Source organism: Eurosta solidaginis, chromosome 2 (genome assembly GCF_040869045.1).
Source record: "Eurosta solidaginis isolate ZX-2024a chromosome 2, ASM4086904v1, whole genome shotgun sequence".
Lineage (NCBI taxonomy): Eukaryota > Metazoa > Arthropoda > Insecta > Diptera > Tephritidae > Eurosta > Eurosta solidaginis.
This window is the reverse complement of record NC_090320.1, coordinates 202151345-202177056: the sequence shown is the minus strand read 5'-3', so window position 1 is coordinate 202177056 and position 25712 is coordinate 202151345. Positions and strand designations below refer to the sequence as shown.

General features: G+C 34.8%; 3 protein-coding genes across 9 annotated transcripts in view; 1 reads left to right on the top strand and 2 right to left on the bottom strand.

Moving 5' to 3' along the window:
* MESR3 (misexpression suppressor of ras 3) overlaps positions 1-25712 on the top strand; it is a 398359-nt gene that overhangs the window by 312906 nt on the left and 59741 nt on the right. The window lies entirely within an intron of this gene.
* On the bottom strand, positions 1735-15620 carry LOC137240516 (probable cytochrome P450 6d2). The gene is made up of 5 exons (XM_067766918.1): positions 15011-15620; positions 14774-14929; positions 4391-4830; positions 2086-2334; positions 1735-2015 (listed from the first exon to the last, which is right to left on the bottom strand). The coding sequence occupies exons 1-5, from the start codon at positions 15520-15522 to the stop codon at positions 1849-1851; spliced, it is 1524 nt and encodes a 507-aa protein (XP_067623019.1). The 5' UTR covers positions 15523-15620; the 3' UTR covers positions 1735-1848.
* On the bottom strand, positions 20134-21258 carry LOC137240100 (cytochrome P450 6d3-like). Its single transcript, XM_067766022.1, has 3 exons — positions 20790-21258; positions 20422-20664; positions 20134-20358 (listed from the first exon to the last, which is right to left on the bottom strand). The coding sequence occupies exons 1-3, from the start codon at positions 21256-21258 to the stop codon at positions 20192-20194; spliced, it is 879 nt and encodes a 292-aa protein (XP_067622123.1). The 3' UTR covers positions 20134-20191.

Here is a 25712-nt window from a genome sequence, read left to right as displayed (position 1 = left end):
TTAAATAACAATCGATAATTAAAGTTAGGTGACACTTTTTCTTTTGAAATTGGCCCTAAGTGTGTTTGCACATGTACTCGTACAACAAAATATGAAAAGTACAAGAGAAACCACCAGCTCTGTCAAGCTGAGACTCAAGTCATTAGAAGTCATGCAGCTATCAGATTTAGAAGCAACAAGTAGCATAGGTCCTATAAAAAGCTTCTAGTATTTGCCAAGAGAAGGGAGTTATTTTCTAACATAGATCCTGGGTGTTTTCAGTTTGGTCGTTAAACAAACTTCAGTCTATGTGAGGTCTTCACCGACCGGTAAGTTCCACCTTACCTAACCTAACAGAAGTAAAATTTTTAACATCAGTCTTCGGAAGATTGTTATTAGGTCCAGCGTGCTTCGCCTACCACACCGAAGATGTTGGGCTCAACTTCCGAGCAAAGCAATTTCAAAAACTTAGAAGCGAGTTTTTCCTAATAGACTAAAGTTTTTCTAAGCAGGATTGCCCTTTTGCAGTGATTTGGCAAACACTCCAAGTGCATTTCTGTCATAAAAAGCTTTTCAGTGAAAAATTATCTGCCTTGCAGATGATGTTCGGAGTAAGTGTTGGACATGTAGGTCCCGTGCCGCCAATTTGTAGGGAAAATTTAAAGGACCACGACGTAGATAAGAAGATCGGAGTCAATTATCTTCGGAGGTATATCGCGCCTTGTATTTATATGAACTTTGATTTGTTTTGAGTTTCAAACTAAAGCTTTAGGGACGATTCTGGAACTAAAGTTTGTAAATAACAGGCAACCTACTATGTGTGTACATGAGTTGAGTACTGTCAACTCTTATATAACTGATCCGGATCTTTCCAGTGAGATTTGGTCTTGATCCAGAGCTGAATAGCTCGTCGGAACGCCCTCTTTTTATTACGCAAATATACAGACACCACTACTCTACTAGGCCATGTTATTCGAATGTACTTTTATAATATCTCCGAACAAGAAGGTATTAATACCGATATCGAAGGTTGACACGAAAGGAAGGAAGCGAACTTTAAAATGACCAGTTATTTTAGAGTAGGCAATATTCACAAACCTATTATTTGTCACAGAGACTCAAAATTCACAGTAAATCATAGCGACCTCTTCGAAGAAATCGCATTGACTGTAGCTGAGTTCCAATGAATGCTGATCCATATCCCGATAAAAATGTTACATGCAAATGCAACAACAACGTTGTGATCCTGCTATTTATCTAAATAAATTTCGAATTTTGATTTCCTCTCCCCAGGGTGGCTCAGTTGACTTCGCTTTTTGTGGAAGATTTTTGACAGCTATGCCTTTTTACTTGATAGCACTTACAGATATATTCACCAGGGTACCGATATTTACCAAATTTTCCGCTCATTGGAGCGATCTTGGTGATGATATCTACGTCTCGTTCGCAAGCATGCCTGTTCACAGTTCTCGCCACAGGTACAGTTATCTGCGACGAACAAAATAAAACGTGTGATTTTTGTGCTATATACTCCAAATAGATGTCGCAGTAAGCTGCTCGCGAGGGTGTTTGCATTGCAGTCTTTATAGCAGTTAACTACGATATGCAGCATTAGCGAGCAGCTCAAATAACCCATTTTCTGTTCCGCTTGGAGGAGAGAGCTCTTACCGTAACGTCATCTAACTCTTACTACACTATCCATGCTCACCTTACATCTCCCGACTATATTGAGGAGAAAATCACATCACATGCAAATGTACGATAGATTTGAGATTTTCTCTTAAAGTAAGTTATATTAAAAATACTTTAAGTTAGTAAATTTGTTAACAGTTGCTTAATGCACATAAGTATATGAGTACATCTAAGATTTCATTCAGCTTTCATTGACAGCTTCATCTTAAGTCCACCTTTAGCTATAATTGCAACGCCTGATGTAAACTCGAACTCGATCTCCTTGCGTTCATTTGGCTCTATATTAAAACTAGCAAGAATCTTTACAATCGCAATTTTCGAGTTAACGCTGCCCATGCGTTTGGCTATAAGTCATTTAGAAAATAAACTCTAAGATATTAAAGATTTTTTGTTTTGTGTGTGTAACAAACTTACCTATACAATGACGTGGTCCCTCACCGAAAGGTAAATATGCCTCCGCTTTATAATTTCGCCGCTCTTCTGCAAAACGGTATGGATTGTATCTTATGGGATCCTCAAAATATTCGGGATCGTAGTGTAAACCAAGGGTTGAGATCATAATAGCTGTTCCTTTCTTTATGGTGTAATAGGAGTCGGGTATTTTGTAGTCTTTTGTGCATTCGCGATTTATGAATGGTAGGCCAGGATATTTACGAATGGTTTCTGAAAATGTATAGAGAGTTTTATTAGTTTTAAAATAATCATGTTCAGTGTATAATTGGCAAGCCCTATATAATCCTCATACTCATCATTACTTCGCTTTTAACCTCTCAGGCTGCATAAAGCTCATATGGTTCATCATTTAACCTCCTTGGATACACGCCGTTGGCTTCATTATCAGGAACATACATTTTCCAATCCATCTTCTCTCAACACTGTCCATGACTTCCAGCCATACTTCAAGACAGTTAGGATGACGCCCCAACAGATTAGGAAGCTTAGGTTATACCCGCGGTAGGTATGCCTATCATAAGAGGCGACTAAAATATCAATATGATTCAAGGGGTTGCCAGCGCTGTATATAGCTTCTCGAACCCAATTCTCAACCTCACCTACCCGTGGCGAATCCTGTTTCATTAACAGCCGAGGCCGAAGTGCGAATGTAACGATTCTTTCTTCGACATTAGCAGGTACTACATATTTCCCTAGTTCACTGCAAGACACACCTTTTTTGCCTTTTTATACAAACCAGAGCACGTTTGTTGAGACCAATGATATCAATATCATTAGGATACACATAAAATTTCATGTTCTTATAATAGATGTGTCATTTCAGCTTAGATCTGTTTCTAGAGCTATCTTCTCCATCAATCAGATTACCGAAATAGGGCGACGGGGAGTCGCTGGAGTGGTCGATTCCTCAGGAAGGTCTTTTAAATGACACCCTAGCAAAAAACTGCTCCACGAGGGGTAAGGTAGTATATGCGTAAGCTTACGCAGCCGTTTGATCCACATAGGTATAAGGAGGCCCAAAGTCTAATCCACCCAGAATACCTTTTCTAGATCGCGCCCGGTGAAGCCCGTTATAAATATACACTATCCAACCCTTGCAGAAGAAGAGTCACTTGTCCAGAATCAACCCCGACATACGTAATGTATATTCTGCGTGCGATGTGTCCCCACATGACACCAACCATCTTTTCAATTGTAATGTGGAGCGTACGCTAACAGCAACTTCACCCCATGTTCAAACTGTTAGTTTCCTGGACTCCCGTTAGAGAACTTTGATGACAATTTGTGGTTAGCCTTATGCCTTATGAGGTCCATCGTTTTGCTGAATGATATAAAACTTAATATGCAACATGAGTGGTTTTTGTGATTATCTTTGTAGTGGATTGCTCAGAGCCCACTTAAGTAAATTCTAATCTGAAGACATGCATTCTTCTGACCATATTTTTCATAGAATGGTGCATGCCCTTTACTTCTTCGCTAATTAGAGGAGAAGCTCAGCCAAAATCTCCCTGAGGGGTATATCGCGCTCATTATCTACTCTATATGTTTTGCTATTCTCACTTCGTCATAGTCGAATTGGTATCAGGTTTATCATCTCCACCGATATATAGCAATGAGAAGTGTACCCTCTATAACTTAAACACACTCTGTATATCGGCTACCAGGTTGCAATATGCATTCCTGCAGAATAATGCCTCCAGTTTTAAAACCTTTTTGTTGGTAGCGGACTTGTTTTCCGAACCGGAATGACATTATTCTTCATACCAGGCATTTTTCGAGCTCTCTGGAACTCTATGATCTCTTCAGCAAGTGTATTCCCCTGCCAATAGAGGTATCATTACCTAAAAAAGAGCCGTTTTGAAAATTTCCAGGGGCAATGGTTCAAAAGTTATTATATAAAAGTTCCACGTGCGGGTAACATTTTACTATAGATGGCAATATATTTCGGTTGACATGGTGGTGGCAATTATTGTATGTCTTTCAAGTTTCGGCTGCCTCATCCACAGATGCTAAATAAATGTTATATTGAACACCTTACCTTGATGTGATGCGCGGCAGGGCGCGCGGTACCAATCTGCATGACAGTGAAGAGACAGTACGCAGTCTCTTCCCCAAAGCAAAACCTTTGCCGTTGTCCCCATCAAGAAAAGATATCTCATCCCAGGCTGTTTGTTACCTAGTATTTTCTCATAACCTGGGCGTGTGAATGGGAATTCCATCGCCTCCAATGACAGGCTTATCTTAAATCACACACTTAAATACTTACCCATAATGCATAACTCAATAAATTTCATATCTTGTAAAGCCTCATAAGTAAATGGATCTCCCGGTTTCAAATTATGCCTTGCCAATACGGAATCAACTTCTTCAACTGCAGTTTTCAAAAGTTCTGGATACATAGAAAGCTCATAGAGTGTAAAAGCTGAAGTAACAGATGTCGTCTCGCTTCCGGCGATATAGAAAAGTGAGCATTGATCAGCTATCATATCGATCGACATAGATTTGAATTCTTCTGCAGCTGTTTCGACATACCAATTATCATCGTCGTTAATTTTACCTGAATTACGTAGTTGTATAAGTAGTTGTAAGAAATCACGACGTACTACATCATTTTTTTCACGATAGTCCACAGTATGTTTGATAAGCTTACGTACAAGCGTAAAAGGTGTTGGTACGTAACCGAATAAATCAATAAATTTAGCTAATCTACATATAATGGAAAGTTGAAAGGGATATTAAAAATAAATATTTTCCCCTTTGAGGAGCTTTTAGGCCGATATATAACCGTTTCGATGCTTTTTATGTATCGTCATCGGAGAGTCTGATTTATTGCAATAAAACATAAAACGATAGCTGAACAAGTAAGGAAGGTTAAGTTCGGGTGTAACCGAAAATTACATACTCAGTTGAGAGCTATGGTAGCAACATAAGGGAAAATAACCATGTAGGAAAATGAACCGAGGGTAACCCTGGAATGTGTTTGTATGACATGTGTATCAAATGAAAGGTATTAAAGAGTATTTTAAGAGGGAGTGGGCCATAGTTCTATAGGTGGACGCCATGTAGGGATATCGCCATAAAGGTGGATCAGGGTTGACTCTAGAATTTGTTTGTACGATATGGGTATCAAAAGAAAGGTGTTAATGAGTATTTTAAAAGGGAGTGATCCTTATTCCCATAGGTGGACGCCGTTTCGAGATATCGCCATAAAGGTGGACCAGGGGTGACCCTAGAATTTGTTTGTACAATATGGGTATCAAACGAAAGGTATTAATGAGTATTTTAAAAGGCAGTGGGCCTTAGTTCTATAGGTGGACGCCTTCTCGAGATAAAGCTATAAAGGTGGACCAGGGGTGAATCTAGAATATGTTTGTACGATATGGGTATAAAATGAAAGGTGTTAATGAGTATTTTAAAAGGTTTAGTTCTATAGGTGGACGCCTTTTCGATATATCGCTATAAAGGTGGACCAGGGGTGACTTTAGAATGTGTTTGTACGATATGGGTATCAAATTAAAGGTATTAATGAGGATTTTAAAAGGGAGTGGTGGAAGTTGTATATGTGAAGGCGTTTTCCAGATATCGACCAAAATGTGGACCAGGGTGACCCAGAACATCATCTGTTGGATACCGCTAATTTATTTATATATATAATACCACGAACAGTATTCCTGCCAAGATTTCAGGGGTTTTTTATTTCGCCCTGCAGAACTTTTTCATTTCATTCTACTTAATATGGTAGGTGTCACACCCATTTTACAAAGTTTTTTTCAAAAGTTATATTTTGCGTCAATAAACTAATCCAAATACCATGTTTCATCCCTTTTTTCGTATTTGGTATAGAATTATGGCATTTTTTTCATTTTTCGTAATTTTCGATATCGATAAAGTGGGCGTGGTCATAGTCCGATTTCGGCCATTTTTTATACCAATACAAAGTGAGTTCAGATAAGTACGTGAACTGAGTTTAGTAAAGATATATATGGATTTTTGCTCAAGTTATCGTGTTAACAGCCGAGCGGAAGGACAGGCGGTCGACTGTGTATAAAAACTGGGCGTGGCTTCAACCGAATTCATCCTTTTTCACAGAAATAAGTTATCGTCCCAGAATCTAAGCCCCTACCAAATTTCACAAGGATTGGTAAATTTTTGTTCGACTTATGGCATTAAAAGTATCCTAGAAAAATTAAATGAAAAAGGGTGGAGCCACGCCCATTTTGAAATTTTCTTTTATTTTTGCATTTTGTTGCACCATATCATTACTGGAGTTGAATGTTCACATAATTTACTTATATACTGTAAAGATAATAAATTTTTGTTAAAATTTGACTTTAAAAATTTTTTTTTAAAAGTGGGCGTGGTCGTTCTCCGATTTTGCTAGTTTTTATTAAGCATACATATAGTAATAGAAATTTCATAATGATATATTCAACGACTAGCAAATTACAGCTTGCAAAACTTTTAAATTACCTTCTCTTAAAAGTGTGCGGTGCTACGCCCATTGTCCAAAATTTAATAATTTTCTATTCTGCGTCGTAAGTTCAACTCACCTACCAAGTTTCATCCCTTTATTCGTGTTTGGTAATGAATTATCGCACTTTTTCTGTTTTTCGAAATTTTCGATATCGAAAAAGTGGGCGTGGTTATAGTCCGATATTGTTCATTTTAAATAGCGATCTGAGATGAGTGCTCAGGAACCTACTTACCAAATTTCATCACGATACCTCAAAAGTTACTCAAGTTATCGTGTTAACGGACGGACGGACGGACGGACATGGCTCAATCAAATTTTTTTTGGATCCTGATGATTTTGATATATGGAAGTCGATATCTATCTCGAATCCTTTATACCTGTACAGCCAACCGTTATCCAATCAAAGTTAATATACTTTGTGAGCTTTGCTCAACTGAGTATAAAAAGGTCCGACTTCCCGATGAGGATGTATAAAAGGATCGAAACGTGCCGCAAAATAGAAAACACTGTATTTTTTGTCTTCTATATATCGGCCAAAAAAGCTCATTAAAGGAAAATCATTAGAAATTATACACTGGCTGTAAACCATCAAATATTTTTCACGTTATGGGGAAATCCTGGATGTATATATATATATGAAGGTGTAGGTATAATTTAGGAGCAATGTACATGATTGAGTCGATATGAAAGCAATCGGAGACAAAATCAGTTACCGGAAATGAACGAAATCGGAAAAGTAAAAGCTAAACCAAAAGTAAAAGTAAATATAAAAGTACAAAAAAGGTAAAAGTAAAAGTGAAAGTAAAATGAAAATTACCAGTAAAAGTAAAATAAAATATAATGGTAAAAGTAAACCCGAAACTAAAAGTAAAAGTAAAGGTAAAGGTAAAAGTAAAAGTAAATTTAAAAGTAAAAGTAAAGGTAAAATTAAAATTAAAAGTAAAAGTAAATGTAAAAGCAAAAGTAAAAGTAAAAGTAAAAGTAAAAGTAAAAGCAAAAGTAAAAGTAAAAGTAAAGGAAAAGTAAAATTAAAAGTAAAAGGAAAAGTAAAAGTAAAAATAAAAGAAAAAGTAAAAGTAAAAGAAAAAATAAAAGTAAAAGTGAAAGTGAAACTAAAAGTAAAGGTAAAGTCAAAGTTAAAGCTAAAGCAAAGTTAAAAGTTAAAGTTAAAGTAAAAGAAAAGTAAAAAAAAGTAAAAGTGAAAGTAATAGTAAGAGTAAAACTAAAACTAAAAGTAAAAGTTAAAGTAAAACTAAAACTAAAACCAATGGTAAAACTAAAAGTAAAAGTAAATTTAGAAGTAAAGGTAAAACTAAAGCCAAAAGTAAATGTAACAAGTAAGGAAGGCTAAGTTCGGGTGTAACCGAACACTACATACTCAGTTGAGAGCTGTGGAGACAAAGTAAGGGAAAATCATCATGTTATAAAAAGAACCTAGGGTAACCCTGGATTTGTACGATATGGGTATCCAATGAAAGGTATTAATGAGTATTTTAAAAGGGCGTGGGCCTTAGTTCTATATGTGGACGCCTTTTCAAGATATCGCCATAAAGGTGGACCAGGGGTGAATCTAGAATTTGTTTGTACGATATGGGTATCAAATGAAAGGTGTTAATGAGTATTTTAAAAGGGAGTGGGCCTTAGTTCTATAGGTGGATGCCTTTTCGAGATATCGCCATAAAGGTGGGTCAGGGGTGACTCTAGAATTTTTTTGTACGATATGGGTATCAAATGAAAGGTGTTAATGAGTATTTTAAAAAGGAGTGGGCCTTAGTTCTATATGTGGACGCCTTTTTAGATATCGCCATAAACGTGGACCAGGGGTGACTCTAGAATGTGTTTGTACGATATGGGTATCAAATTAAAGGTACTAATAAGGGTTTTAAAAGGGAGTGACCCAGAACATCTTCTGTCGGGTACCGCTAATTTATTTATATATGTCATACCACGAACAGTATTCCTGCCAAGATTCCAAGGGCTTTTGATTTCGCCATGCAGAACTTTTTCATTTTCTTCTACTTAATATGGCAGGTGTCACACCCATTTTACAAAGTTTTTTCTAAAGTTATATTTTGCGTCAATAAACCAATCCAATTACCATGTTTCATCTCTTTTTTCATATTTGGTACAGAATTATGGAATTTTTTTCATTTTTTGTAATATTCGATATCGGAAAAGTGGGCGTGGTCATAGTCGGATTTCGGCCATATTTTATACCAAGATAAAGTGACTTCAGATAAGAACGTGAATTAAGTTTAGTTAAGATATATCGTTTTTTGCTTAAGTTATCGTTTTAACGGCCGAGCGGAAAGACAGACGGTTGACTGTGTATAAAAACTGGGCGTGGCTTTAACCGATTTCGCCCTTTTTCACAGAAAACAGTTATCGTCATAGAGTCTATGTCACTACCAAATTTTACAGGGATTGGTAAATTTTTGTTCGACTTATGGCATAAAAGTATTCTAGACGAACTAAATGAAAAAGGGCTGAGTTACGCCCATTTTGAAATTTTGTTTATCTTTGTATTTTGTTGCACCGTATCATTACTGGAGTCGAATGTTGACATAATTTACTTTTATACTGTAAAGATATTAAATTTTTTGTTAAAATTTGACTAAAAAAATTTTTTTTTTATAAGTGGGCGTGTTCGTCATCCGATTTCGCTAGTTTTTATTTAGCAGACATATAGTAATAGGAGTAACGTGCCTACCAAATTTCATCATGATATCTTCAACGACTGCCAAATTACAGCTTTCAAACTTTTTAATTACCTTCTTTTAAAAGTGGGCGGTGCCACGCCCATTGTCCAAAATTTTTCTAATTTTCAATTTTGCGTCAAAGGTCAACGCACCTACCAAGTTTCATCGCTTTATCCGTCTTTGGTAATGAATTAATGCACTTTTTCGGTTTTTCGAAATTTTCGATATCGAAAAAGTGGGCGTGGTTGTAATCCGATTTCGTTCATTTTAAATAGAGATTTGGGATGAGCGCCCAGCAACCTACATACCAAATTTCATCAAGATACCTCAAAATTTACTCAAGTTATCGTGTTTACGGACGGACGGACATGGCTAAATGAATTTCCTCCCCCAGATCATTTTGATATATAGAAGTTTATATCTATCTCGATTAGTTTATGCCGTTACGGATTACCGTTATGCGAACAAAGTTAATATATTCTGTGAGCTCTGCTCAGCTGAGTATAATAAAATATAATGGTAAAGGTAAAACCTAAACTAAAAGTAAAGGTAAAGGTAAAAGTAAAAGTAAAATTAAAAGTAAAGTAAAAGTTAATGTAAAAGTAAAAGTAAAAGCAAAATAAAAGTAAAGGAAAAGTAAAATTAAAAGTAAAAGTAAAATTAACCTACATACCAAATTTCATGAAGATACCTCAAAATTTACTCAAGTTATCGTGTTTACAGACGGAGGGACGGACGGACGGACATGGCTAAATGAATTTCTTTTTTCACCCAGATCATTTTGATATATAGAAGTCTATATCTATCTCGATTAGTTTATGCCGTTACGGATTACCGTTATGCGAACAAAGTTAATATACTCTGTGAGCTCTGCTCAGCTGAGTATAATAAAATGTAATGGTAAAGGTAAAACCTAAACTAAAAGTAAAGGCAAAGGTAAAAGTAAAAGTAAAGTAAAAGTTAAAGTAAAAGTAAAAGTAAGATAAAAGTAAAGGAAAAGTAAAATTAAAAGTAGAAGTAAAAGTAAAATTAAAAAAAAAAAAGTAAAAGTAATATTAAAAGTAAAGGTGAAAGTGAAACTAAAAGTAAAGGTATAGCTACAAGGAAAAGTAAAAATTAAATTAAATGATGAATTTCATATCAAATCCAATATGCGTTGAACCCGACCCCCTCAGAATTTGATGAAATTTTGCATGGGATTACCCAAACACAACCTCATTTTTAGAAATTGCATTTTCGAAAAATTTTGGGCGTGGCAAGGTATCGAAATATCCGAAAATATTAGAAAAATACCGATAATAGGTACTTTTAAAGTGTGATTACTACGGAATGGCTTTACCGATTTCAAAGATCTTCATACCATTAGAAAGGTATTGAAATAAGATTTCGAAAAAATACACTGAGAAATTTTTAGTACACTGAAAAAAAAATGTTTTTTTAAATAAAGTTTCAAACTGAAAAAACACTTCAAAGATCAAGCGATTTTGAAAAATAAAATTTTATTTTAGAAAGGCCTATTTAATATATATAACATATCTGAAAACTAAAATGGGGTTTTTTTTTTTAATTTTTTTAATTAAATGCATCTCTTGGCTACTTTCTCATATTTGGATATCACGTGTAAATTAATCAACCAATTTGAAAAATTTGTATACCGTTAGAAAGGTATTAAAATCACCTTTGAAAACATATACTGTAAAGATTCTATATTACACTGAAAGAAAAAAAAATTTTTAATTTTTTTCTAAATTTTTTTTTTCAAACTGGGAAAACACTTCAAAGACCAAGCGATTAAAAAAAATTTTTTTTAGAAAGGTAGATTTAATATATATAACATATCTGAAAACTAGAAGGGTGTTTTTTTTCTTTTTTTTAAATTTATTTAAGTAAATGCATCTCTTGGTTACTTTCTGATATTTTGATATCACGCGTAAACTGATTTCAAAAATTTTTATACCGTTAGAAAGGTATTAAAATCACCTTTGGAAAAATACACTGTAAACAATTTTTATTCCAGTGGGGTGCGCCCCAGCTAACATCAAAACAACGGCTCGAATACTTCACGTACAAGGAAAAGGTCGGCGGCTCAATGTACTTGAGAACATGGAGATATACAAGTTAAAAACATTTGACGGCAGGATAATAAACGAACAAACCAACACTATCTCTGACGAAATATTTGAACCCTTAAAACTAGTTTACAAAAAACAGCACAAGCCAGAAGGTACAGCAACCAAACACGTAACAATGAACAAGCAAAAACGAAAAATTTACCAAACGGAAAAAATCACCGATTTCTACCTACCTCAACCTACCGCTTAGCTAACAAGCGTTATGTCTAGAAACAACCCTTGGAAAAGGTAACAATTCGGACGTATCAATACCGCGCACACACACACGCATATTAACGTTACCTACCACGGACACATAGATTGACATTACCTGCCACAGCACCCATGGACTATAAAAAACAACACAACGGATAGACACAGACCAGAACGAAACTAGGCATTGATATGGAATCAACTAATAAATACAGATGTGTGCAGCTATCAAGAAAATGTTCCTCTCGACTTCGAAACATTAGCTTAAACGAAGCAGCGCTGATATCTGAGCATTTTCCAGCAGTCTCCGACATTCATCGTTGCCGTATTTGCGAAAGTTGTCGCTTTAAACTTAAGGATGCTATCAAGATTGCTGATAATCAGCGTTCTACTGAAACGGAAAGTGAAGAGGCAAAAGAAATCTTGACTAGCGGTGAATTGTATCAAGAGTATAAGGAAGTTCCAACATGCAGCAGCTATACTAAATCACTCGAACGCAACGAACTCGTCGACAATATAAATAAGCATGTTATTCCTCATCTTGGAAGCCATCCATCGCCAATGAAGCGAAAATCTTTAGAAAGGGATTCATACTGCAAAAAAAAACACAGCAAATTGCGCAAATTATTTCGGATTCACTTGGAGGTGGTTCACTGTCAACTTTATCAGAAGACCTAAAGAAGATCAAAGCTTACTACGAACAAATTTTGGAGAACATGAAATATCAAATCGAAAACTGCTCAAATAATTTGGATAAGCAAAAAATATTATCTCTATTACCAAACACCATGACATCTAAGGAAATTAAAGACATTTTTGGGCATGATTTATCTTACGAATTGATAAAAATTAGCAAAGATATACAAAAAAATAAAACAAAGTTTTCGGACGTGAAACGCTCTAGCATGGACAGGCGTAGTTTACCTGAACAAACTAGTAAGTAAGCAAATATTCCGAAAGTTAGCTGTATGAGCTGCGCCAAGTTGTATATTAAATCTAAATAAATAAAAATAAAAAATTAACTTTATCAAGTGTATGTCTATTTATTGTGCGTGTCTAAAAAATTTGATAATACGATTCTTGTTCGAATCTATTAGAATACTTAGTCATAGTATCTGTATCTGTATAACTTCCAAAGTATAGCTAGGTACCATTTTTGTCACACAATAATAGCAAAATAGAAAAAAAGTTAACAAGAGATAGTTTTACTTATACATTTTTTTAAAAGAAAAAAAAACACCATTCTAGTTTTTATATTAAATCGACCTTTCTAAAAAAAATTTTTTTAAATCGCTTGGTCTTTGAAGTGTTTTCCCAGTTTGAAAAAAATTTTTTTTTCAGTGTAATATAGAATCTTTACAGTATATGTTTTCAAAGGTGATTTTAATACCTTTCTAACGGTATAAAATTTTTTTAAATCGGTTGATTAATTTACGCGTGATATCCAAATATGAGAAAGTAACCAAGAGATGCATTTAATTAAAAAAATTAAAAAAAAAACCCCATTTTAGTTTTCAGATATGTTATATATATTAAATAGACCTTTCTAAAATAAAATTTTATTTTTCAAAATCGCTTGATCTTTGAAGTGTTTTTTCAGTTTTAAACTTTATTAAAAAAAAAAAAATTTTTTTCAGTGTACTAAAAATTTTTACAGTGTTTTTTTTTTGAAAGTTTATTTCAATACCTTTCTAATGGTATGAAGATCTTTGAAATCGGTAAAGTACCTATTATCGTCATTTTTCTAATATTTTCGGATATTTCGATACCTTGCCACGCCCACAATTTTTCGAAAATGCAATTTCTAAAAATGAGGTTGTGTTTGGGTGGGTAAGATGTAACCCCATGCAAAATTTCATCAAATTCTGAGGGGGTCGGGTTCAAAATGTACGTTTTTTTCAGCCTTTGATATGAAATTCATCAAATATAAAAGTCAAAATTAAAGCTAAAGTAAAGTTAAAAGTAAAAGTTAAAGTAAAAGAAAAGTAAAAAAAAACTAAAAGTGAAAGTCATAGTAAGAGTAAAACTAAAACTAAAAGTAAGAGTTAAAGTAAAACTAAAACTAAAACTAATGGTAAAACTAAAAGTAAAAGTAAATTTAAAGTAAAAGTAAAACTAAAGCCAAAGTAAATGTAAAAATAAAAGTTGAAGTTAAAGTTAAGTTCAACTTAAAGTTAAATATAAGTTAAAGTTAAAGTAAGAGTAAAAGTAAACCTGAACGTAAAATTTAAGGAAAAATAAAAGTAATGGCTATAGCTTACAGAATGCAAAAAAAATCTTGAAAGAAAAAGGGATCGAAAAGATTGCTGCAGGAAAATCAAGCAAAACACTCAAAGAAAAATTAAGGAGATGACAAGAAAGCAAAGAAACAGAAAACAAGAAAATAAAGGGAGATGAAAACAAGGGAAAGGAAAGGTGAGAAACTGAAACCGGAACAAAAACCTGTCTGAAACCGAAGTGAAACAATAAGAACACGAGCAGAAACCGCAACCGGAACTGGCACCGAAACTGGATTATAACCAAAACCGTAAACAGAGCCGAAAGCGGAGTGGATAGCGTAACCTGGGCCGAAGCCAAAATTAAAAGGAACTGAATCTAGAAAGCACCGGACCAAATCAAAAGAAAGCTAAGCCCAGAGCAGAGCCAAGACCAAAGTCGAACAAAAATAAAAACCGGGACCATTATCCAAATAACCAAAACCCGAAGTCCAAATCCAAACTGAACTAAAACAGTAACAGAAACCAGATTAAATCCAAATTGAATTGATACCGTAACCGAAACCCATACACAAACTATACTCAGAGCCAAAACCGAAACCGAACTGAAAATGGAACCCGAACCGAAACTGGACTAAAGCCAGAACGGAAACCGAACTGAAACTGGGACTTAAACGAATTTGAAAGCGGAAGCAGTACTCGAGCCAACCCCCAAAACTCAAGTAGAGAAAAAAAACCGAGAACGAAATTAAAGCCAGGATCAGGACCGAAAATGAAACGAGATGTGAAACGAGATCGAAGTCGAACTAGTGTTAGAACGGAATCGCTTATCTATAAAATCAAAATATGAAGTGAAGCCAAAATGAAAGCCGTATGCTTACACATCAAACTTCAAAAGTGCACGTTTTTTTGTTAACACTAAACTTATGTACTCACGGTGTACAAGCAAACTGTCCAAACAAATGGGCAGAATCTATCCATGTTAGCGGTGTGATGAATGCTTCACTGATTATACGAAGCTCGTTTTTAGGGGTTTTATAGCTATCCACATCCAAACCGAAGAATACATTCCCAATAATATCGATTGCATAGCTAATAAAAGGTAAAACGTAGTTATCAATAAAAGTTTACAAACGCTTAATGAGCTTCCTTGCAATTCACCATCAAACTTACGTTGTCATTACATCTTTCATATCAATCAATTTGTTACGATCACTTTTTAATTGCGTTTCTATATAATTTACAAGGCGATCGCCTACTTCATTTACAACGGGTAATGTACCCTTAATTTTACCCGTAGAGAAAAGTGGGTTCAACATTGCGCGTAATGTCTTCCAGCTTGCACCACGTAGTGAGAGCAATTCCTTAGTGGCATTAGTATCCGTGCCACGATCGTGAAAGCTATTAAAATCTTGTACCAATATATTTCGCGCTAATTCTGGATCGCGTATCAATAGTGTCGGTTTAAATAGTATAAAAATTCCAACAAAACGTTCTTGATAACGTTTATAGATATCGTGTATGACAAATCCGAGCGCCTTTTTACCCAACACTGTATCCTTCATCGAACCGAAGGGTGGAATTGGCATATCGCTTGGTGCGCCGTGACGAGTCCAATAGCTATATTGATTGTGTATGAGCCATGTTAAGGCGACTAACACTACAGCTATGACGATCAACCACATTTTCGAAAATGGAATTTGGTTTTCTTTTTTATATTATCACTTTTAATTATTCTAGTAGACACGGAAACGTTTACGACGCAGTACTTTTGTGAAATGAATTTAAATTTTGGAATTCATTTCATATATGTACATATGTATACATAAATTGTGTAAATTAATAATAGTGAAGATAAGTACTCACATTGTTATAAATAAATAACATTGCATGTTGCTACGTTTGACGATGAGATGCATATTTCCTATATGTAAATATATGCATGTTGCATAAGGGTGGTCCTTAAAAATCATGCGACACATTTTTCAATCTCAACCCTTAAAAGCTTGAAATAAGTAACATATAAGTTTTGGTCTCCATTAGAGATGTTATTAAAATAGTTTTTTCATTATAATAATCAATATAGATAATTTATATCCAAAGTCATTTCTTCTTCTTCTTATATCTTGCTCTTTTTTTAACTTTCAATTTTGAGCTTTTTGTCATTGTGCAAATATGGTTATACATATCTTAAAAACAAAAATAAAATTGCATATTATATTGATACATCATGTGTGTTTTTTATTTTTATTTCATGCCACGGGACATTCTATACAAAATTAAAATTATTCATAAAAAGGCATTTGGGCAACCACGAAATGCATTTTGAACCTATGCCCAAGAACAATTTTTCGGGAATCGTAATTTGGAGGGCACTTTATAGGTTCCGGAATCGTCCCGCCCTAATGTGCATACCTACGTAAAAAAATCAATACTATTTTTTCATATAATAAATTCTTCCTAGAAACCTTTTTTTGGACTCTACCGAAGACCATCAATAGCTCTTAGATATAAGCTGTAAGATGTAGTTTCATTTATGCAGTAACAATGTAGTTTTTGACAAGCAATATAAATAGAGCTTACTACAATAAGTAGCCCCCGAATTCCAACATTCTCTAACGCTAAAACTCCATCGCCAAAAAATTTAAAAGAACATCAAGTGCGCAGAAAAGCATGCAACATTTAATAGCATGTGGTCGTTTGTAATAACCGCCTAAGTCCTATGTAAAAGTAAAGCAGTTAGGCTGCTATTCCTCGTAACCGTACGGAACTAAATGTTGCATATCGTGTTTGACTTGATATTGTTTTATGTTTTTTTGCTGATGGAGTTTTAGCGTTATCGAAGGTTGGAATTCGGCGGCTGGTCAGATTCTAATTCCTGTAAACTCACTTCGAGGCATCCCTAATGTGGCTGAACATGTACGTACACAAAGATTCAAGAAAAGTAGCGCCTTATTAACATTCACTATCAGTAGGAGAGGATAAGTTTCGATTGAGCGCATTGAGAGTACAGTTACCCAACGAACATAAAAGCAAATATATCCTCAACCTTGAGAATTTTTTTTCTCAAGTTGGAATACATCATTCTCCAATTATTTTCCAACCTTTATTAAATATGAGAAATTCATATACCTCTATTTAATTTCCAACATCAACAAAAAACACAAAGGGGAGAATTAAGTTATCGCTACAACAAACACTACAGTAGAAGAGTTAGGAAATTCAAATTTTAAATAAACTAGGCTGAAGTTTAGAAGAAAACTATAATTTTCTAAACTTAAAGAATCAGCCTTTATTGCTTAACAAATATAACCTATTAGTTGAGAATGCTATGATTCTCTAGTTGAGCGACTGTTGAGAAATAATGCTTGAGAACTGAGAGATATGTTAGTTCTCAACTTGAGATCTAATGTAACTCAGACTTACAGGTTTATTGGGTGAGTACAGCAAGTTTGGCGGGTTATCAATTATATTAAAAAAATTAATTCAGCAAACAATATTAGTTTATATTGTTCTTTTTTCTTTGTCAATTCTTCTGGTCTTTTAATATACCTATCCCGATTTATCATTCGATGTTATGAACTGTGTCGTAAGAAAATATGATCGTTTCAAAGTTTTTTATGCAATCATTCTTCGAAACACTTTCGCCCTTTATGTAAACTTGGAATACCTTTTGAATGAAAGAATCTATAGAAGACTTTCGAAGACCATTTGTGTAGAGTTCACGATTTAACAGTAAAATATATTAATTTGTGTTCAGATTTCACTGCTTAGACAAAGCTGTCACGTATCGGCTATAGCAACCTTAAGCATTAGCAGAAATAATTTTCTATCCAGCCAGATAATGGAAGGAATTTTTTATTCAGGATACACATAGGATAATCTAGCTAGGCCATTTTAAGAATATATGGAGCAATACCCGTAAATAGGCACACATCTGTACATACCATATCAGGACCCAAATATGTAGGCTCTATACACAGTTCCCTATCTTAGGACCCCCGTCAGGTATGAATTTTCCTAGATTATATTTTAACCGGGTTGTATTGAGACTTAAATTAAAAAATTAAGTAGCGTAAAAAAAACCATATTGTTAAATAAAGATATAGCCAATATCTACATCCTTTTCCCCTTAAAAATGTAAGTTCAGGAAAAAAGTTTTCGATCGGAGTAGTTTTTCATTGTAAAACTTTCAGTTGAAGATAATAGATTTATTGCCCAAAGAATTAATTTAGTAAGTAAGTTGTGATAGAGATATAGTTCTTATACCACCAAATCTGTCGACAACGTACTGGCAAATATGTAACAATGATCGATATTGCAACCACAAAAAAAGTATGTATTTCGTTATGATACTAGGGGTGTAACTACTGGAATACAGCAGTAAATGTTAAGTTTTATTTATGTATAAACAAAAACACGACTAGAATCTTATCTAGAAAAGTTCATACATAATCAGGGCGCTGTCTAGATACGCCCTGTATGTATAGTGGGTTAGTAAGTACTAAAAGGGTATTTTAATTTTACTTCAAAATTATAAGTAGTTATTTGGCGATCTTTTTCAATATATGTATGTACGTATTGTGACGAGTATAAGTATTTTGATACATCACTATGCAAAGCAAGCAGCCACATATATATTTAAAGCAGTGGTCGTCGACCCGTGAAATAATTATTGGCTCCACTTCACACGTATTATTATTCTCTCTCGTTTAGTTTTTGCTGAACAAGCAGAATAGCAACATCGGATGAGGCTATTGTTATTTGCGCATTTGCGAAAAGATATTTGGCAACCAAACGCCCAGTCGCAGAATGTTTTCATGGTTTAATGTTAACAATTTTGTTTTAATTTTTCCTTACTTTTTGTGTGTTAACAAACATGAGTGCATACGTCCTACCTCATTGATTTTTCATCAACAACTAAACCACTACCAATAAGATGATTTTAGTTTTACTCACACAGCCACAGTTTTCATTTTGGTGACCACTGATTTAAGCATCAAAGTAAGCAGCAACACATACATGTAAACATATAAGCTAGAAGCGAAGAGAATATTTCACATACATACATGTATTCAGCAGCTAAGAGCGAAGAAGAAAGAGTAACAGTCACATATCATGTAATCATCACCTAAGATCAGAAGTTATTACTCACACATATACCTACACTCATATAATAAGAAGACAAACAAAAACACTCCTCAAAGCCCTAAAAATATTTTTTTTTTCAAAAAACTGTTATCGGCAACGTTTTTATATTCGAAAATTATTTTTTTGGAAATGCGTAGTGGAACTTTTTTTCCTAAGCCCAAATCCTATCGAAAAATCGATGGCGTGATAACGGTTAACTTTTGTCCATACAAATCGACCCAAGTTAATGTACATAGCTTATGCCTGAATGAAACTTGCTTTTACCTCTATTTCGAGCTTGAAATACTGACGAAAATTTACCGAAACGTCTAATTACAGCAACAATTTTCCAATGTTCCAAAAATACTGCCACTTTTTTATTTTCATTCAAAATTATTCACAAAAAACTGATGAAAATAGCGCACGAAATTATTTGTCTGCACATTTACTACATTTATTTCATAAAACAAATTTCTTTCTTGTTTGAATTTTTGCACAAATTTTTCAAAATTGGTTAGTGTCACCTCTTAATGTTATTTGGGTGTGCTCGGCAATTAAATACGTTTACCTAATGATCACAGTACTTGGTTCCAATTCGAATATATTGAAATGTTGGTAGATTTTTGGGCTTCGGTAGTAGAAGTGGTAGAAAATGAAAATGGGCTAAAAAGTTGGTAGTTCTACCAATAAAGTGGTAAAGTCCGCGCACTGATCAAAAATGAGAAATAAATAAGCAGCTGTTCGAGACGGCGAGTAATTTGTCAAGTTTTCTGATCACTGCAAAATCTTCCATCTACTCTGATAGCCAAGCTGCTGCATAAATGGGCCTCGAGCGCAGCAAATGTTAAGCGGACACTAGGGTAGGCATGGTGGCAAGATCCTTCTGGCCGGAAGTGAATGGCAGTTTTTGCACAAAAAAATCTATTGTACTAATTTCAATTTAAGTTGACAAGGGTGTTTCCCCGAATTGGAACTTTTTTCTCATATAATAAGCACAAATCTGCTCGCAACGAATGAGGCTTCATGTTAGGAAATACATATATACGTGTGAATATAATTTTGGGTTGTATCTATTCTTATTTTAAAATTTTTATGACCCTAAGAAAAAAAATGTGTGCGGTTCTAATTCAAATTTATAATTAAATATTCTTTTACATTACATGGTAAAGCATTTCTATAGTATTCGATTCACTTTAACTACAGGGAGAAAAATTTCTTTCTAGTTCATTTTATTTTCTTTGTCAATTTCATCTGAAGTCCACCTTTGGGTATAAAGGCAACACCTGGACTAAAATCAATTTCGATTTCTTTGTGTTCTTTTGGTGCAATGTTAAAATTTGCGAGCACTTTGATAACTGCAATCTTCGAATTTATGCTGCACATGCGTCTAGCTCCAAAAACAAAAATGTTAAACAATATTGTTATGGTTCTTTACAAAAACAAAGCAAACTCACCGATACATGGACGTGGTCCCTCGCCAAATGGCATATATGCGTCTGCATTATAATTATGCTGTTCCTCGCTAAAACGTGGTGGGTCAAACTTCATTGGATCTGGAAAATTTTCGGGATCATAATGTAAACCAAGCACAGAAATAATAACGGAGGTGCCCTTTTTGACGGTATAATCAGAGTTGGGTATTTTGTAATCTTGCGTGCATTCTCGATTCAAGAAAGGTAGCCCAGGGTATTTACTCTCTGAAGGAAGCGAAATAAAATTTTAGTTTTGTTTGTTTTGTACAATATAACACACTTTCATCAATCAAAAAAATAAACTTACGTCGTCACCACGTCCTTCATATCAATAACTACTTCATCTTTACCAACCAATTGAGTATTGATGTGATTCAGCATGCGATCGCCGACTTCATTTACTGATGTAAGTATACTCTTTAGTTTACCGGTAGAAAAGAGTGGCGTCAACTTTGCACGCAGAGTCTTCCAACTTGCGCCGCGCATAGAAAACAATTCTATGGTGACTTTGGTTCCAGTGCCACGATCATGAAAACTATTAAAATCTTGCACCAGAACATTTCGTACCAATTCCACATCGCGTATTAATAGCGCAGGCTGAAAGAGCATATAGACCCCCACAAAAGGTTCTTTGTGGTGTTTATAAATATTATGAATCACAAGTCCGGTTGCCTTTTTACCAAACACGGTTTCTTTTAGTGATCCAAAAGGTATTAAATGTTTATCACCTGGCACACCATTACGACTCCAAAATGTATATTGATTATATATAAGGCATGTTAAGGCCACAATAGCTAACGATAAGAGGATGAACCACATTTTGGAGATCTATTTTCGGTTCTCTTAACTGTTTATGCACACTGTTGGGCCACTACTTCTAGCCACGCATATCGTTTTTCATCAGAGTTTGAGTTTTTCTTACACGTATCTTCTAAAAAATATACATTTTGGCGCGCAAATGACTTATTAAAAGGTTTAGGCCGCGCTTTATTTGAACACTTTAACTTGAAGAGCTTGTCATGTAGAAATATAGCAGAGGCATTTTTCCATTATCGCGAAGGGGGAACCGTGTTTTCAAACAACTTTTCTAAAGCATATACTTATGTACAGGATTAATGTTCCTGCTCGCATATCGCACCTGCAGCCCAAAACACGCTCTAGAGTTAAGACGGCGACATGTTTACTTCCAAAAATTATTTGTTCTTTTTTATACAGCTGATTTGATAACACTGAACAACAAAGATATTAAGTTTCACGGCCCGGAGAGCATATGAATTTTGTTTTCATAACGGTTGCTTGCACCAGCATAAACTAATGAAGTTAGATATAGGCCCCTATTATAAAACAAATTCGATCTTCGAGCGTAGTCGAAAGAACTAATCAAACCAGTTTCATTTTGTGTTATGACACTCATTCGATGCAGACTAGCATCATTGTGAATTTCAATAAACTCAACCGTTCAGAATATCACATTTCCATCAGCTGTCAAGTAAATAAAAATAAACAAAAACAAGTAAGGAAGACTAAGTTCGGGTGTAACCGAACATTACATACTCAGTTGAGAGCTGTGGAGACAAAGTAAGGGAAAATCACCATGTTGTAAAAAGAACCTAGGGAAACCCTGGAATGTGTGTGTATGACATGTGTATCAAATGGAAGGTACTAAAGAGTATTTTAAGAGGAAGTGGGCCATAGTTCTATAGATGGACGCCATTTAGGGATATCGCCATAAAGGTGGACCAGGCCTGACTCTAGAATTTGTTTGTACGATATGGGTATCAAATGAAAGGTCTTAATGAGTATTTTAAAAGGGGGTGGGCCTTAGTTCTATAGGTGGATGCCTTTTCGAGATATCGCCATAAAGGTGGACCAGAGGTGACTCTAGAATTTATTTTGTACGATATGGGTATCAAATGAAAGGTATTAATGAGTGTTTTAAAAGGGCGTGGGCCTAAGTTCTATAGATGGACGCCTTTTTGAGATATCGCCATAAAGATGGACCAGGGGTGACTCTAGAATTTTTTTGTACTATATGGGTATCAAATGAAAGGTGTTAATGAGTATTTTAAAAGGGAGTGGGCCTTAGTTCTATAGGTGGACGCCTTTTCAAGATATCGCCATAAAGGTGGACCAGGGGTGACTCTAGAATTTGCTGGTACGATATGGGTATCAAATGAAAGGTCTTAATGAGTATTTTAAAAGGGGGTGGGCCTTAGTTCTATAGGTGGATGCCTTTTCGAGATATCGCCATAAAGGTGGGCCAGGGGTGACTCTAGAATTTTTTTGTACGATATGGGTATCAAATGAAAGGTGTTAATGAGTATTTTAAAAAGGAGTGGGCCTTAGTTCTATATGTGGACGCCTTTTCGAGATATCGCCATAAACGTGGACTAGGGGTGACTTTAGAATGTGTTTGTACGATATGGGTATCAAATTAAAGGTATCAATGAGGGTTTTAAAAGGGAATGTCCCTTAGTTGTATATGTGAAGGCGTTTTCGATATATCGACCAAACTGTGGACCAGGGTGATCCAGAACATCATCTGTCGGGTACCGCTAATTTATTTATATATGTAATACCACGAACAGTATTCCTTCCAAGATTCCCAGGGGTTTTTGATTTAGCCCTGCAAAACTTTTTCATTTTCTTCTACTTAATATGGTAGGTGTCACACCCATTTTACCAAGTTTTTTTCTAAAGTTATATTTTGCGTCAATAGACCAATACAATTACCATGTTTCATCCCTTTTTCGTATTTGGTATATAATTATGGCATTTTTTCATTTTTCGTAATTTTCGATATCGAAAAAGTGGGCGTGGTCATAGTCGGATTTCGGCCATTTTTTACACCAATACAAAGTGAGTTCAGATAAGTACGTGAACTGAGTTTAGTAAAGATATATCGATTTTTGCTCAAGTTATCGTGTTAACGGCCGAGCGGAAGGACAGACGGTCGACTGTGTATAAAAACTGGGCGTGGCTTCAACCGATTTCGCCCTTTTTCACAGAAAACAGTTATCGTCCTAGAATCTAAGCCTCTATCAAATTTCACAAGGATTGGTAAATTTTTGTTCGACTTATGGCATTAAAAGTTTCCTAGACAAAATAAAATGAAAAAGGGCGGAGCCACGCCCATTTTGAAATTTTCTTTTATTTTTGTATTTTATTGCAACACATCATTACTGGAGTTGAATGTTGACATAATTTACTTATATACTGTAAAGATATTAGCTTTTCTTTTAAAATTTGAATTAAAAAAAAATTTTTTTTAAAAAGTGGGCGTGGTCGTCCTCCGATTTTGCTAATTTTTATTAAGCAGACATATAGTAATAAGAGTAAAGGTCCTGCCAAATTTCATCATGATATCTTCAACGACTGCCAAATTACAGCTTGCAAAACTTCTAATTTACCTTCTTTTAAAAGTGGGCGGTGCCACGCCCATTGTCCATAATTTTACCAGTTTTCTATTCTGCGTCATAAGTTCAACTCACCTACCAAGTTTCATCGCTTAATCCGTATTTGGTAATGAATTATCGCACTTTTTAGATTTTTCGAAATTTTCGATATGGAAAAAGTGGGCGTGGTTATTGACCGATATCGTTCATTTTAAATAGCGAGCTGAGATGGGTGCCCAGGAATCTACATACCAAAGTTCATCAAGATACCTCAAAATTTACTCAAGTTATCGTGTTAACGGACAGACGGACGGGCATGGTTCAATCGAATTTTTTTTCGATACTGATGATTTTGATATATGGAAGTCTATATCTATCTCGTTATCCAATCAAAGTTCATATACTCTGTGAGCTCTGCTCAACTGAGTATAACAAAGTTATTTATTGAAAAAAGAAATAAAATGGGAACTGGAACCAGCCAGGCGGAGAAGACGGTTGAAATTAATCCCACAGCAAAGTGTAGCTTTCTAAATCATACAATCATTAGTTTTGTTTTTGTACACATTCCAAACCTCTGACTGTTCAATGAAGATCCAAGCCTATTCCGAACATTTTAAAATTGGTAACAGTTATCAGTTTTTGCGCTCAGGTATCCTACCAACTGAGCATTGGGAACGAGTATGCGCCTGACCCTCTGTGCAAGTTCCTTTGCAACAGCTTGTATTCATGAACATTTTTCTTCAATTCGATACACCGTCGACAAAAAAACTTATGTACGATAGAAGCTCTCAGCTCAGTATATAATGTCCGGTTAGACCTGAACTCAGATGCCCTTATTTGTTATATTTTCTTTGTGATTTTTTGAATTATCTACACGGCTAGAATTTGAACCCAATTTTAAATCATTGATCAGACTACCCAAAGATTATAACTTTCTTGTGCCAGTTTGAAAACTCTGAAGGTTTAAAAAGGCTTGTGAAGAATTGTCGGTTTGAGTTTCATACTGAAAACGAAAAATTATGAGTAAAGCCGATTTATGTCTAAAAATGGTTTAAAGTTTAAACCAAAACTTTTCGAATTGTATTTAAAAGAAATAGAATCAAAAAAGAAAAAGAGAATGACACGAAAAAATGTAATTTTTTGTCAAAAAAAAAAAAGAACTAAGAAATCAAGAAGTTTAAGGCTGACGACAGAGTGGAAGCGAGAAGAGTTACTACAATATAGAGATAGAGAGCTGCAAATGATAATGATTACTTCTAGAAAATAGAAAAAGCTGTAACAGTGCCAGAAACGTTTCAAGCTTGTAAAACATATGGAAAAAAATTGCTTCTCGCCTAGAGCAGCTTATGGCGAGCACTCTGCCGTCAGCCTTACGGATTTAATTTGAAGCTTCAAGAGACAAAATCCAAATATAAAAATTTTTATAATTTGGAATTTTATCAAACCGAAAAAGTTTTGAATAATACTTAGATCTATCAATTACATATTCATAGCTGACGCATAAATATATTTTTTCTTTAAGTTGGACACCGGCTCATCAGCCACTAATATATCTACGGGGGTAATGTTGGCAACAATCAACTTTTCCACTGGCTGATTCACTACCAATCGATACGGACCATTAACCCATTCCTCATCAGTTCTACCATGTACTAGATGTACTGATAATATTTGCAGTTATCCACCACTGCCCGTTTCACAATTCATCACGCCGTTTCAACTTTATTCATCTTCTTAACTCCACTCACTTTTGCAGACAACAAAGATGATATTAGCCTGAATATCAGCTTTATGGGATACTACTTAATTGCACATTTAATGAATTTAATTTAAGACTTTTCATTGCATCTACTTATGTATATTCCAAAATATGTACAT

Excerpts from the sequence above, each read along its gene's own strand:
- LOC137240516 (XM_067766918.1), bottom strand. The coding sequence starts at position 15,522 with ATGTGGTTGATCGTCATAGCTGTAGTGTTAGTCGCCTTAACATGGCTC. Across the intron at positions 14,930-15,010 it reads ATGAAAGATGTAATGACAAC|CTATGCAATCGATATTATTG; the intron begins GTAAGTTTGATG and ends ACCTTTTATTAG. Across the intron at positions 2,335-4,390 it reads TATTGAGTTATGCATTATGG|AAACCATTCGTAAATATCCT; the intron begins GTAAGTATTTAA and ends ATACATTTTCAG.
- LOC137240100 (XM_067766022.1), bottom strand. The coding sequence starts at position 21,258 with ATGTGGTTCATCCTCTTATCGTTAGCTATTGTGGCCTTAACATGCCTT. Across the intron at positions 20,665-20,789 it reads CATCAATACTCAATTGGTTG|AGAGTAAATACCCTGGGCTA; the intron begins GTAAAGATGAAG and ends CGCTTCCTTCAG. Across the intron at positions 20,359-20,421 it reads GGGACCACGTCCATGTATCG|CTAGACGCATGTGCAGCATA; the intron begins GTGAGTTTGCTT and ends TTGTTTTTGGAG.